The sequence below is a fragment of the Dermacentor albipictus genome, chromosome 8 (assembly GCF_038994185.2).
Source record: "Dermacentor albipictus isolate Rhodes 1998 colony chromosome 8, USDA_Dalb.pri_finalv2, whole genome shotgun sequence".
NCBI lineage: Eukaryota > Metazoa > Arthropoda > Arachnida > Ixodida > Ixodidae > Dermacentor > Dermacentor albipictus.
In genome coordinates, this window is record NC_091828.1 from 94,123,340 (window position 1) to 94,138,312 (window position 14,973).

Here is a 14,973-nt window from a genome sequence, read left to right on the forward strand (position 1 = left end):
TAGGAGTGTGTCAATGTACGAATATATCGAATAACAAAGTGAATGGTAGCTGCATTTAGATGAATTTGACAGAAGCACACTGTATCAACAAATAAGCGTTTTAAACTTTGAAACAAGATGTCGGCCATCACGTGTTTCCAGCGTGATCGCTTCCGGCGCTTGGTTGTTGCCGCCAAATATGGTGTCGCCCATGCAAGTGTAATGTGGTGTTACCTTACGCAATTTTAGTGCAAAGCAATTGCATTTCAGCACATTTTGGAGCCTGCATGCCTTGCACGAGTAGGTAATGCACGGGGTTACATTCCAGCAAATTTCGTTGATGCAGGATTGTAGTACAGCGACCTTTCTTTGTCATGAGGCACGAAATGCATTGACTCCTATGGGCGTTTGCCGGGGATACAAAAATATTTCGGTTGTCACGGTTTTCGACTGTGTCACGAATGTGTTTTCAATCTTGTGCTGCCTCATCTTTGAACAGCTTAAAAGCTTTTTCGAGATAATAATTTGTTTTTCTTTTCATAAAACGTGACACGACATGACACGTGAAATCGCAGAGGGAGCCCAAGTTCTTAAGCTTTACACAGGAAGTTCGGGAGAGTTTCCAAGTGCATCAACTGTAACTCAACGACAGGAACGCCCGTGTTCCCTCTAATAAACTTGAGTTGGGAACCCCACAAAGTATTACGAACAGTTCGAGTCAGAGAAGTCTGCAAAGAATTTGGTGCCAGGCAGGGGCAGGGCCGACCGACTCACCGGGATGATGACGTGCTCGCCCAGCGAGTCCCTGTTGACGTTGGCGTTCTTGCGGACCGACATGCGATGAGTGGCACGCTGAAACAGGCTCTCCTTGGCCGCGGAGGCAGAGCAAGGTGCAGCCGGAGGCACGCTGTCCACTTCGGTGGCCGCGTCGTCTGTGTAGGCGCCCGACGACAGGCTGTGCAGCTCGCTGTCCTGAGCCGAGGGCGGCACGAAGGAGGAGTTGTTGACGTGGTACGGGTGCGGCACGCCCAGGGAAGAGCTGCCTCCTCCGCTTGCCTTGGGTCTGCTGTAATGCGCGCAGTGCAAGAGCCACCGATTAGGCATACGCCAACTCAATTCCCCATCTGGTCTCGAAACAAGTCACGTCTTCGGGTGTCGACAGACAGAACAACAAAAGGACTAAAAAAAAAAAATTAAAAATTTTTTAAAATTGTGCACTGAAACTGACTCGCAGACTTGGGAAATCGGTGCACGTGTAAGATGCGCGCGTGTGTGTGTGTGCCTTGTCATTCCGTCGAGCCGCTAATAAATTTTTTTTATCGAATGCGCCCTTGAGTATGCTCTTTTTTTTCCTGTCACGCGATATGGGGGGGTCAACTTACATTCGAGTCACCTTACAATCGTGTAAATATGGTAACTGCCGCTGCCGCAAAATGCTGTCGCCTGTCACGACAGTGACTGCCTCGTTGGACATCTCTTCGACGTGCAAGGCAGCATTATGTGCACTGAGAAACTCCTCCACCGAAGCATCACCACCCGTTTCATTGTTGGTAGCGACGTTCTCTCAGAGCTCGGCGAAGTCAGCAGCCTCTGCCGTATTGGTTTCGCTATTATGGGGGGGGGGGGGGGGGCGGTTGCCCTGGCGCACAAAGCCTGCCTTTCCGAAACAGTTGCTTAAACTCTTCTTGCATGGATCGGCATGGCCACTAGTTTTGAATTTCACGATCACGGCGCTCCTGGTTTTCAGTCGTCAAGATCGTCGACTGTGCGAGCTCATGTTTCTTTCAAGTCTTCCAAAATTTGCAGCTTCATCTCAAGCGACACAGCCTTGCACTTCGTCAGAGCAATCTTCTACAAACACGACTGTCTGCTGTTTCTGTGCTGCTTCTGAGCTTCCCGAGAGAGCAATTGTATCAAGGATTGGCACCACTTTGCTTTGCACTCCTTTTTCTCTCTCTCTTCTCGGGACCCACGTGCAGCATGATGCGGATGCGAAGCAGCTGGCGCCACCTTTCAGCGTACCGCACCGACTTGCAACGTTCTCCGTGGTTTTCGCAATCGACACGCAGGCGAGACACGCCGCGCGGTAATGTCGGCAGATAGTCAAATCTTGTTAATTCAAACACACTTAACTCGAACTTTCGATTTACTTGAACTGGCGCTATTGTCCAGTCAAAGCTATGTGTATTCGAATAGGTGAAAAGGCCCAGTAACTCGAACACGCAAACATTTGCAACGGTTAATTCGAACACAGTGTGCTCGGACAGTGCTCTCAGCAGCACGATAAATCCTGCGGAGTCACCTCTGATTAGCATTCCTCTGACCCCGCTATAGAGGGAAAGCTTAGGAGAGGCTTCTTAATGTCGTGCGCGAAGAAAAAAAAAAAGAAGCAGTGGTGGAAATTTATGTGCAGGCATGTGCAGGCCCGTATCACCGATTACTTCTGTTCGTGTCGCGGCACCACCAACGTACCCCCATAGAGTCAATGTTTATCTGAAATTTAGGACACAAAAATCCTTCGCCGTCCGACTTTCTGGACTTTTTGCCATGACCACAGGTCCGACACGGCATCAATCAAAGCCACCACCACTGCCATATTGATTTTCGTGCCACCTCGATCCGGCGCTCTCGCATGCACATCCGCTGGCAGCCATAGCCATATCACGGCAATGCTAGGCCTAGCTACTTCGATGTTTGCTCCCAAGCTTCTTGCTGTTTGGTGCCGTGTTTTTCATTGAAAAAATTCGCCACTGTCAGCAATGGCACCAACTCCGCCTTTGTAACCCTCGCCAGTGTCTTCGGAGCACAGAAAGCATGAAGCGTTGCATAATGCTGGTTTCTGAAAGTCACCTTCGCCCCAATACAGCAGTCTTACATGGCGAAGCATACCAAAAGTTCGAAGGGGCAACTGTCACGGGACATGGTATGTTTCCTTTTATTATGCCCGCGTGAACCCAACGCTTTCTACCATAGTACGAGCAACGATGTGCCTAATAACTGACTGCAATTTATAAATACGTGTGGATAAATCTTCTGGAACATCCCACTTATGTGTTAGCTCAAAGCACATGCGCCAGTGCAGTTAATTCTTCCATTCAATTAGCTTCCTTTAATTCAAACTTCTTTGAATTCGAACAAGTTTTCGGGCCCCTTCGAGTTCGAATTATCAAGACTCGACTGCACGAACTCCCGTAGGCAAGCTTTTCACAAACACAAATGTGAAGCTCCGACTGCATGGAGAATGCCGCCCAAAAGGCAAAATTTTGATCACTGTATCCGACATGCAGTCATAAAATGTCTTTATACAGTGGACTCTAAAACGGAACCTCAAGTGACCAGAGAAATTGGTTCCAATTATCAGCAGTTCCATTTACCGAGAGACAAAGCTGAACACAATTCCACGAATACAAAATCATCAAACCATGAGTACGGTGTTCCATTTAAGAGGCAGATCCGTTTAAAGCGATTTTCACTTATTGAGATTCCAATGCATATGGGTCTTATCCTTATAGCCCCATTGCATAAGTCGATACGCTCAAGTCGATGCATTGTTATTACAAATCTATATCGTTACTGCACTGTAATCAAGCCTGTATGAACTCTCGGTCGCCGACTGTAATATGCACAGCATCGGGACTGGCCGAAATTTTCTTTTATGCCAGTTTGCTTGAAATTCAGCGTAACAGGGACTCACACTGCTGACGTGGCGTCCGACGCCATGCGGGCCACCATTCGCGGAATCTGCTCGCCGTACCGGTACAGCTTCCACACGTTCCGCCGGGTCAGCGGGGCAGGGGACGCCTCCATTGCCAGCTCTTCGTCCTCCTTGACGGTGGGCAGGATCTCGAGACCCATGGGCGGCATCACAGGCGGCAGCGAGCCGTCTTCCTCGCCCGACGGTGGCCCCGATTCCGCAGCGACCGCCGCCGCAGCAGCCGCACCAGAGGCATTCGCCGCTGCTGTGCTCGGTTCTTCGCTGCTCCCACCGCAGTGCTGCGTAGTTAAGAAAAGTTCAAGACAAATGAGCACTTCACTTTCTTTTTATTTAACAAGTTCAGTGTGGCGGCGTTTTTTTTTTTTTTTGTAGTTTCGATTCCTGTGCTTCGTGACCCAACTGATATTTCCATGGTGCATCGTGCCCCCACCAGTAAGTCACCAAGGTGGTGCTCTCCAGTGAAACTTCCTCGAGGTGCAGAGAGTTGGCACCCCGACGAGTCGGATCAGAAACAGCAAGGAAAGCTCCGTAGAGCCATAGAGGGGGAACAACTGCCTCGACCCACCGATGGCCAACACCGCAGTCAATGTATTAAAAACAAACGAACAAATAAGTAAATTCCCTTTTCAGATGCTACATGCACAATTGTGCATGCCAAGGTAGTGCATCAAAAGCAAATCATTTTCTGAGATATCTGTGAGCCAAAACAATGATCTGGTTATGAAGCATGCCACAGTGGAGGACTCTGGATTAATTTAGACCGTGTGGGGTTCTTTTAACCTGCACCTAAATCAAAGTACACAAGCGATTTTGCCATTGAAATGCAGACGGGATCGCATTCACGGCCACAAGGTCGGTAGGGCACGGCCATAGCCACACACTGCCGCAGTGGTTTGCGTCAAAAACAACAGCACTGATGTAAATGATGGTATTCAAAAAGTGGAATTCATCTTGAAACTTTCCTCACTGAACCTAAGCGCTGAAAGCTGAATAATGTGTACAAGTGTTTTAGGAAACGAGTTGGAAGGGTAGTTGAGGTGGACTGGGTGCTTTGGCTCTCAAAGTCTGTATCTTGTCATGCAGTGGCGGGGTTCACTTCTTTCGACGTTTTGCATCAGGCATATATTTCAAGTGGCTGGGTAGGTGCTTTCCAAGTATGCTAGACAAAAGATAGTTAAATGTTCTCGTGTCTGATATTCCTGTCAGACAGAGCAGAACGATGAGCATCAGAACTGCTAGCAAGAAGAGCACGGCCAGGTTGTATTTATTATGGACTGTTGTAGAGCTGGCTAGACAAGTTTTGCGCTTTGTCCCGAGTTCGTTATGAAAACAAAGCTTTCCTTGCAAACCCTCCTGGAATTTACTGACTGTGCCTATGGATCTGTTGCTGTATTTCCGGATTTAGCGGCTTGGCTTGGCCTTTCCTGTGGTTTCGGTGCGGTCAATGCAACTACAAGATCAACTAGCCTTCGCTACTTTTGGTTTCCAGGAGATGCCGGTGGCACGGCTGATGACCGCGCCGGCGATGTGTTTGCCTGATTCGAACGAGCACCCAATTATCGCGGGCTTAAAGTAAGAATGTGAATGTGCACCCGATTTTAAAATGCTAACTGTACAATTGCTACTGCAGTTGAAAACCGAGACTTTCTGAAAACCCACCTGTCCGTCGTCTCCCCGAGACGCCGTGCCCTCAGACGGTGTCGCCGCCGCTTCTGCCGTGGCGGTCGCGAGAGCGTGGCACTTCTCAACGCGCTCGACGTAGAGGTCCGACTGGAGGAACTTGGGGTAGGCCGACCGCTGCAGGAACTGCTCAAACTCTCGCTGCGCCTGGTCAAACAGTGACACGTCCACAATGCCCTCCTTGACGTGCTCGGTGATCTTGGCCCGGAGCGGAGGCGACACCTCCACCACGCTGTTGCGGATGTAGTGCCGGTAGATGCTCTTCATGTACTGCGTTCCGCACGGGAGCGGGGGGGGGGGGGGGCAAGGCAAATGCCACAAAGTGAGCCAGGCTATCGCGCAGAGGCAACACTGGCGGGGGGGGGGTTGCCTAAGCGTCTGAGAGGTATTTTTGTGCGTTGTTTCTCTTTGGCCATTCAGTTTGTGTGCAGAAACTAAATACAGTTGCCGAATGACATTTTCGGACAAGGCATTCAAGGGGCCCATTCAGCATTCGTAAAACTGGCCACCGACTCGCTCGGCACGAGCAACTTGTCATGGCACACTCGGGCACGCGTGAAGGCTTAGATTGTCAGAAGGAAGCCAACAACTAAACAGGCACGCGCCGCACTCACCTGCAGCTGGACAGACGGCTCGGGGCAGGACCGGAGGCCGTTGCAGGCAAACCAAAAGTAAAGGCCGAGCCTGTGGGCACCTTCCTGCTCGAGGAACTGCTCGAACAGGCGCAGGCCCTCGAGGTCAACCAGCAGGCTGCGCAGGTCGCTCGCCCACCGCAGCGGGCCCTCGGACTCCGTCGCGGGCGTGGATCCCGACGCCGCTTGGCTGCCGCTGTTTTCCGACAGCGTAGAAAGCGATCCGCAGCTGGAACCATGGGTGACCGAGGAACAGCCCATCTCCCCAGGAAATCCCTGCAAAAGAAAGGGAGCGTGCAGGACGACGTCAGGGTGGAACGGACACATTGCCGCCGGTGTCATTTGCATGCTTTCTCGGGCGTCACGGGTACTAATGCGATGCCTCGGCCACAGTACGCACGCTCACCTTTCCGGGGTCCCATGGCGGCCGCGGCGAGCACTCGCGGTGGTGCCGGCTGTCTGCGCCATCTGCGGGGTGGCGACCTCCGGGGTCGCCATCCTCCATCCTTCCTCAGGCAGGTGCCCCGCTCCGCCGGTGCCCTCCTCCCCGCCACCTCTGGAGAAAGTCCGTCGGCCCCATGGTGCAGACCTGCACCAAGGTGATTGGCATAATGTTGCACTCGTTCCAGCCAACTGGCGGGATTTGACATCCCGATACGAAGCAGAGGCTACGAGAGATCCCATAGCGGAAGACTTCAGATTAACTTATACAACATAATATATGCTATTTCTTACTTACAAGGCAACACGGGTAGTGCGGTCGGAGAAATCTTTCACTCGGCATGTTCCATAACGAACTGGCCCTTTGATATGGAATCTACAGAATATCTTTCTGATATGTTAGAAAATAGCATTTTAAGTTGAAGTTACACGTACTCACACATTGTTTATAAGCCTCGGGCTTCCAGTACGTATTGCTCTGTTTTGATGGGTAATGCAGACGCTGCATGTGGAAACTGTGCAAAGAGTGCAATCATGCAAACATGTTACTCTGGCAATCGTCTCAAGCTTAACAAGTTCAGATACAAGTTTGTTGCAGTGTGAAAGGATGTAGACGAGATACACGGGCGCTATCAGATGTACTCCGTCTTTTACATGGCACTTTCTTCACATACTGCGACTACACCTACAATGCCAACCTTGCGCCGAATTGGGAGCCAAATCACTGGGAGAGGTCTCTGTCTTGCAGTGAACGTAATGCAGGATGATGAGTGTTTTTGTCTTTACTGAACCTTTGAGACAAGGCACAAGTTAGCCAGTGCAGTGCTTCCCAAAGCCACGTGTTAGGAGCAGACATGCTGTCAAACAGATGGCGTTCAGTCTGACAACAGGCCTTTGCAAGTTACCCTAAATATGAAGTGCGAGATGACAGATGAACAAGTTGACTCCATAGTCTGCCCCTCAATTATAGCGTAGTGCTACTATGCTTTTCAGAACCCTTTGGACCACAAAGGGGTTAAGAACAGGGCTGTCATACTCAAGTTATACACAAGGCCCCATAACTTCCAGGACTGCTATAGAGATTTCAGAGCGGAGGGCAGTTCCTGTCTGTTCCTGGAGGGTTTAGCTCTTAAAATACTCGATGTGAATGCAAAATAAATGCTGCTACCAAACTGCTGAACCAACTTTAACCAAGTTTGTAGCACTGCTGTCTCAACCTCCGGCATCTTCAACTGCCTTTTCCCAATCCATGGCACCCGTTTAGCTACTCCGAAAAGCACCATGGTAAGTTGGGTGGGTGATGAGACGCATACATCACATGACCTGCTCAGCTCCACATCATCCTCTTAATCCCAGCTATAACATCAAAATCAAATCAGACCAAACTAGGGAGAAGCAACGCACAAGCGATGAGGGGCACCATTCAGGATTAACCTCAACGACTACTTGGGATTATTTATTTCCAAGCCAAATTTTACCTTTTTTTTTAATGTAATCATAATTTCCCAAATATTTTTTTGTCTGATACGTTGTGAGTAGCTTTCGTTATTGCAATAACAGCAATTCATTTGGTATTTTCTGTTGCCTGTTTCCTCAATTTTTTTTCCATGTTCTTGAGTTGCAGATAGACGTGGCCACAAAAACAGTCCGCATGAAGCTTGACATTTCTTGCAATAAAGTCCAGCGTGCTCATGTTCCTCCATTTTGAGGCATCATTCCTGATGCTGCGAGAAAAAAAAATTGCAGGGAAGTCGGCGGCAAAGTGCTCCCGTCAAGCCACATCCATGCAAGAGAGGCCACTTGAACATGAGGGCACTAGCGTTTTTTGCGTACCGCACCCATCACAATGTGGCCTTTGCATTCGGGAATCAAACCCACAACCAAGTTCTCGGCAGCACAGAGCCACAGGCAATGTGGCGGCAATCAGAATATTGGCTACCTATCTAATCCACACTGCCCTTTTACTGGGCCATTACACTATGCCCATTCCAATGTCTCATGACTCAGTCTCACCAACTCTACGAACGACAAATTCCCCAAGAGGTTTAAGACACTGGTATTGCAAGCGAAATAAGCTTGAAAGCCGTCACTTGTATCCACAGTCCCAGATTAAAGGTGAGGTAGCATATATGCAGACAGTTGAAAACGGTTAGAAAACCAATCAAAGGAGAAAAAAAAAAGTGCTTCTCCTTTTTGCATACTGCCAGAACTGTGTGCCTTATTGTTCAATACCAACGGGACCGAAATTTCTGAGCATGGCTCCTATCTTGACCCACTCAGGAACTAATAACAGAAAACTTTCTTTAGACACATCCAGTGCATCCTCAGAACAAAAACTAGAGAGCAGAATAAATCTTGAAAGTCTATCATCACTTTCTCTTGCGCTGATATATGACTGTTGTACAGAAAATTCTCACTGAAGCGCCCGCCGCTGCTCCTCAATTTCAATTGCCCATGCCAAAACGTACAAGTTGACATGATTCCTAGGTGACCTCACTCTGAGCCAGTGCTGACGTCACATGAGAGGTACCGTAGTCGAAAGGCTATGCTGAACATCTGCTTACCAAACATTTGTTTTCGCTTGTTCTTGTAATAACAAGCACTTCACTAGTTCTGTATAACTGTGGACACAGTAGACGCAGCTCATGATGAATGAGTGCAGATTCAACTAAAATCCTCAACATATCCGAGTCCCTTGACCCTTCACGAAATTGCCTATTTGCAATGCAGCAAAAAAAGCAACAGCAAGAGCAAGTGCTCGCAACAAGCTTTGAAATGCTTTCTTATAAGGCAAGAAGTGAAATCTGGAGGTCATCTGATGCATTGAGAAGAAAGCTAAATCCTAGTGACTGATGGTAGGCGACCTTTAAGCATCCAAACTCTGTCAAACAAACTTGTTTCTCAAACTTTCAAAACAATAGAAATGTCAAGGTTACACTATACTTGCACCCCCTCCTCACTTTTTCCTAGTGAAGATAAAGCTTTACGAGACCTTGGAGACAAACCAGCGGGAAGATGCAGAGTTGCCTTGTTGCACCATGAGCTCCGCTACTCGTTCTATTTTATGCCCACTACAGGACGAAGGCATCTCCCAGAGATCTCCAATTACACCCGTCTTATGCTAGCTGAACGCATCTTATGCCCGTGAATTTCACAGTATGTAGGTCTCTGCCGCCCGTAACTGCACTACCCTTCCCCTTGGCACCCATTCTTTGACTAATAAAGTGGGGTTGTGCGAATAGTGATTTTTGAGACCGAATTGAATAGTGCCAGGAGCTAATCGAATTGAACACTTTTAGAATAGTTTTCGAATAATGTATACTTGTTATCAAAATTAATATATAATGATGTTCGCATTCCAGTTTTCTTAAGGTTAGCAAGTTTATGTCATCACATAGTATGCTGTGATGTGTTCTTTATGAAGAGCACAAATGCAGCAAGCAAGTAGTTTCTTCATATGCACAGGGCTCTTCAGAGAGTGCAAATGATCCCTCTACAGACTGTAAAGCATGGCTACCTAAGTGTCTAGCCTTCTCCACTACACAGGTTCTCAACATTTTATTTCTGTACTAAGCCCGCAGGAGTGAAAATTTAACATACTTTTGCTCCAATTTTGTGTATTTGGGCACTGCTGACGTTTAGAAATATTCAAAAAGAATACGAAAAATATTCACATTTACAAATAGATTCCAAGACCGAATCGAATAGGACACTATTCAATTCATATATTTGCACGCCCCTACTAATAACCCACCACTTATCTCCTTCACATATTGCATGACCCGGACAACTCCATTCCCTCTTGATTTCGACTAAAACATCAGCTACCCCATTCCCTCCCCACACCGCTGTCTATCTGTTAGCATTCATCCCATTGCTCATTGCATTACCAATAGATTCACCTCAAGATTAATTTTATAACATACATTTGCAATATTATCGCTAGCAAAGAACATCAAGGACCACCCACTACAAACAGAGAAGAGTCAAAGGATAGATTTTTTTGTTGGTCACTACTGCACGTGGTGACAGACAATGATAAGAAAGCATAGCGGGAAGGTAATTGCTGTTGAATTGAAACACAGAAATAATCGGGTAATGGGAAATGAAAGTGGATGCGAATATAAGTTGACGCAGGCGAAGCCGGACCCGCATCCTCGAAAGTATAATCACAACACCCGACCCCGAAAAAAAGTTCACACAGCGGCCTGTTTAGACAGGAAACCAACTAGCCCGAACCCAATCAGGAATACAAACAAGCCCGTACCCAAACCCTGCTTAGGCAGGAATCCTGGTTAAGCTTGCGACCTTACCTGACAGCTCGGGTCCGAATGACACAATTTCGATCGAATCGCACCTACTCAAGCCCGTATGCGGACTCGACACACTCTCCCGCACGCGCCCGTCGCACCAATCTGAATAAGGTATTCGACGCGATGACGCAAGCTTCCCTTTCCCAGCGATCGCACCGCCACCAGCCGGCAAAAAAAAGAGGCGCTGCTAAGCGCGCACGTTCGGCCCTACGACACAATGTTACACGCCAGGGCGAAATTTCTTTTCTCTATGAGGGCGATCACTCCAGCAGTACCAAACCCCAGACGACGACGTTGAAGTATACACAACTCAAAAACGCATGAAAGCGAGGGCCGTTTTTCAAAAGGGGTGCGAAACGGTAAACGGAGGCGACGTACTCCGTTTGCGAGATGGAGAAAGGGCATCGCAATAAAGCCCGTTTTGTTCACAATTGTAATTGATTTTCAACTTCGTAAACTGCTAGCGGGTTACGCGGTTTATCGATTATTTTCTTTCACACACCTTTTTTTTTCGCGGCGCGTCAAACCTTCGGCTTGTCACCGTGGCATGGTGAATTACGAGGCTTAATTGCGCGCAATATATTCAGCGTTTACCATTTAAACTTGCTAAAGCTACAATGAGGACGTTAAGCTATTCAAGTCAATGCAGTACACAAAAGGCTGAACGCCTGCAGCTGCAGGATGGCTTCCGAAACAGCTGTTAAATGAGGGCGAACGAAGGTAGGACCTGTTAAACCGTTACCATAAGTTATGACAGCGCCTCGTTATGGACATTTCGCTCGTTAAATTTGCGTCTACAGCGCCAAGAGTCTCCCCGAACCGAGACAGACCACCGTAAACCACAGTACGGCCGAGAAGGAGCGATCACGTTTTATTATTCACCGAAGACCGCGGTACCGCCGCGCCGTCACTACGAAGGCATCATCGGAACCCCCAGCGACGTGTCGTTCGTTACTCAAAATTCGATTTTATCGCGGGATCGCGCCCGCGCAGACGACAAGGACCACCCACGCAGTTTTCCGCGTCGTCTGCTACGCGCGACATGGCCTCGGGCACCTTCTTACCATTTCATCTGCCACACTAAGCGAAATCCGACGAATGGCTTTTGTGCACTGTCAACGCACCGCAACAGCTATTCCAAGGTGCGCACATGTTCCATAAACCGGGTCACCGTTCGGGAATTTTATAACTGCACACTGGGGCAAGAGGAGCGATTGCGATGGCAAATTGGGGGGGATGGGGCGGGGGTAGCAAGAATCGACGAGCGCTGGAATTTTGATCTCGTTACGGAGTGCCCTGGGGACGTGGAGTTCGCGGTTTTTGTCGATGGGCTGCCACGAGCGGGCCGCGGTTTGGGAGTGAAGGACTCTCGAATGTATCGTCCCCGAGGCTCGGAACACTAACCATTGTTAGCCGCGCACTCAATCCGTTTTGAACGAACGCTCCTCAGGCGAGCACGCATTGTTTCGAGTGCTTACGGCTCTCGTTCGATAGAAACCGCTTACACGGCTGTATTAAGCGAAACGACCCTTCAAGCACGGGCTCAAGCTTTTTTTTTTTGTAGACGGGGTTGTTTTGCCCTGTAAAATTTGCGTGTTTCCTTAGTAGTACGCTTGACTGGTTTCACAAAATCGGGCAAGGGTCGCGAGACCGGGATTAAGGCTCCAGCTGCAGAAGGCAGCGTTTTTATCTCCAGCCACTATCAACAACAACAGAAAAAAAGACAGTTTTGCTACAGCGTGCTCGAGGTATTCTTGGCAGACTCAGCGGCGAATCGCGAGGGGTTTAAAAGGAAAAGTAAAAATGAGGAATAAGGTGAGCGGAGGCTGAAAACGTCACAACCGAATGTTGAGCGCGCATTAAGTTTACCGTATGGCGCTTCGGGTGGGATGCAGCAGTTGAAGTCGGTTAAAATTATCTGAATGTAATAGGTAAACTCACGAACAAAACGACAGAGTCGGGCTAAGCACATGCAGATAAGGCAATGAACTACCCCGCAGAAGATCACGTTACTACGGCAAAGTGTAAACAGACGTGCAATGTTGTTTGTTGCATCACGCCAACATTTGCACCACCAGGCACAAAAGTTCAATAACACCCACAATACATAGTCCGCTTGACCACCCACATTCCCCCACTGCTGTACCTCAGGTGCAGATGACGGCCAGATATACGTTTTTTTTTTTGTTTTAAACTGCGCAAACTTCATACACGTGTATCGTTTAGTTAGCAGGGCGATCAAGTGTAGCGCGAATGAAGAAAAAAAAAAAAACTGTGGCAGGAAAGCCAGGACTCCTCCAAGCACGTCGCTGAGGCTAGCACCTTCGCGGGCGAAGCGTCCAACAAAAGCACGAACAAATGCGAGCCCCGCGAAGACCCACAGAAGTTGCCAGCAGCCGTTACGCGACTGTTTACCGAATAAAGCTACGGAAGAAACGGCGAATAGACAACGCAATAGGCCTAGCCGCGGTTCTGAAGTTGTTACAAGCAACACACGGCTCACTCGCTCAAGTGCCGCTGGCCAACTTTTGCTTTCGACTTTTACTTCGAGCAGCGACGCAAGAAAGTTTTCGGCAGCCCAGAGCGTAGGAAACAAAAAGTCCGTACGAACTACTTGCTCGCCTCGAAACTGCAGCGAAAGTTCGCGAGGTGAAAGTGTTTCCATACGCTCCGAGCTTGACACCGTGCAATCCTTCGCTGGAGGAATCTCCACACTCACCGGTGTTCAGTCGCTCGAGCCCTAGACGTCTCGAAAAGAAAAAAAAGAAGTAAAGGTGCCGAAAACGAGGGCTAGGCCTAGAGCTTGCGGACGCCAATGCGGGTACGGTGGGCCGTGACGATCCGAACTCGGTGTGTCCTCGTCGTGGGAAAACACCACCGATGGCCGGGAACACGCGACGACTACGATCACCAAACTTCAACAATAAATTCCGCACTGCGATTTCCGTCCCCCACCATCGCCGCACATGTCCACGGCGGCCATACTCCAACACCGCCAACGTCACGAGAAAAACGCCCAATGGCGACGCTCCGTTGTTAAACGTCACCGTTCCCATCGACCAATGGCAAACTTTTTAGGGAACAAATATCGCCGGTATGTGTGGTTCAAAATTTCTTAATGAGCGGCGTTCGCCCGCGGATTTGTTTTCTCCAGTCTGATGCAACCGAAATTTACTCGATTGCTTGGCCTAAAAGTGCGTAGAATAAAAATAAAAGGTAGGCAATTTGAATTCGAGTGCGCCTGAACTGTCTGCGGCGGTGGTAGTAGGGAATTATGAACACGCCACAAGAATAGGTTCTTTACTTAAACGCGCTACGGGCTTGGGATCTCGCTTCTCAGAACCACGTGTCCAGCATTTTCAAAGAGGCCGACAGCCCGCTAAGTGGCCCCAAACACGCACCACAATCTCGACGTTCCTCGACCCTCCTTTTCATTTCATTATTTATTTTGTAAGTTTGCCGTCGGCCGGCTTGACAAAGAAATCTTTCCTGCTTCAGTAGCACGTGGTTTGGTGGAAGCGTGAAAAAGGGCGCACGTGCTCAACGAGCGTCAAAAATTGAGCAGCCGAGGCAAGAAAGACCTCTGCTGGCTGGCGAATCTGATTACGATTAAAGCCCTGCCCCTACAGCAACGAACTCGCTTGGTGCCGACGAAGGCGCCTAAGCGACCGACCCTCTCCACATTTTTATTCTTTTCTAGTTGGGTTTGTTGACTGCCTGCGGGGAGGGGCGGCTGTGCTTTGAAGATCAAAGGCAAGACGCCGCCACCGCTTCGCACGCCCCGCGGTCCAAAGAGACCAACGTTGCCAACGTGTAGAAATCAAAAATACGAAAAATCGCCACCGCTCTTAGTGACGCCTGGTGGCGACAAATGTTGCTTCTGGCATCGCCTTCGCTACTTCGGCTACTTCAACATATTTATTTTATTTTACGTGAAGCCCTGCCGTAGCGAAGTTTTATGCTCACAGTGCAGCATACTTGAGAAACATCCCACTCAACACTCGAATTCAGTGTTTATCTGGGTGTGAGAAAGTGGGGGTGCGTTAAATTTGCGGCAGTGAAATCTAACGTAAATGACGCCTAAAACGCCATGGCACCAGATTAACGTAAATAACCTACGCCTAGAGTATGTAAATTATTACTGACACATCAGAACGTGCAGTCTCTTTCGAAAACTGCTACTGGTCAGTACTAATCTAGTAGCAGACGACAA

The 14,973-nt window shown here is 48.8% G+C and overlaps 1 protein-coding gene across 2 annotated transcripts in view; it reads right to left on the reverse strand.

Annotated features, from left to right (window-relative positions):
• LOC139048856 (axin-1-like) overlaps nt 1–14,031 on the reverse strand; it is a 38,392-nt gene extending 24,361 nt beyond the window's left edge. The window contains exons 1-6 of one of the 2 annotated variants that reach the window (XM_070523731.1): nt 13,480–14,031; nt 6,413–6,595; nt 5,989–6,282; nt 5,354–5,644; nt 3,674–3,972; nt 754–1,045 (exon numbers count right to left, since the gene is read on the reverse strand). In XM_070523731.1, the coding sequence (XP_070379832.1) occupies nt 754–1,045; nt 3,674–3,972; nt 5,354–5,644; nt 5,989–6,282; nt 6,413–6,511 (1,275 nt within the window). In that variant the 5' untranslated portion in view covers nt 6,512–6,595; nt 13,480–14,031. Of the gene's footprint in view, nt 1–753; nt 1,046–3,673; nt 3,973–5,353; nt 5,645–5,988; nt 6,283–6,412; nt 6,596–10,760; nt 10,778–13,479 lie in introns of those variants that run through there. The other variant, XM_070523732.1, reaches the window with a different exon arrangement.
• Between the last annotated feature and the right edge of the window lie 942 nt (nt 14,032–14,973).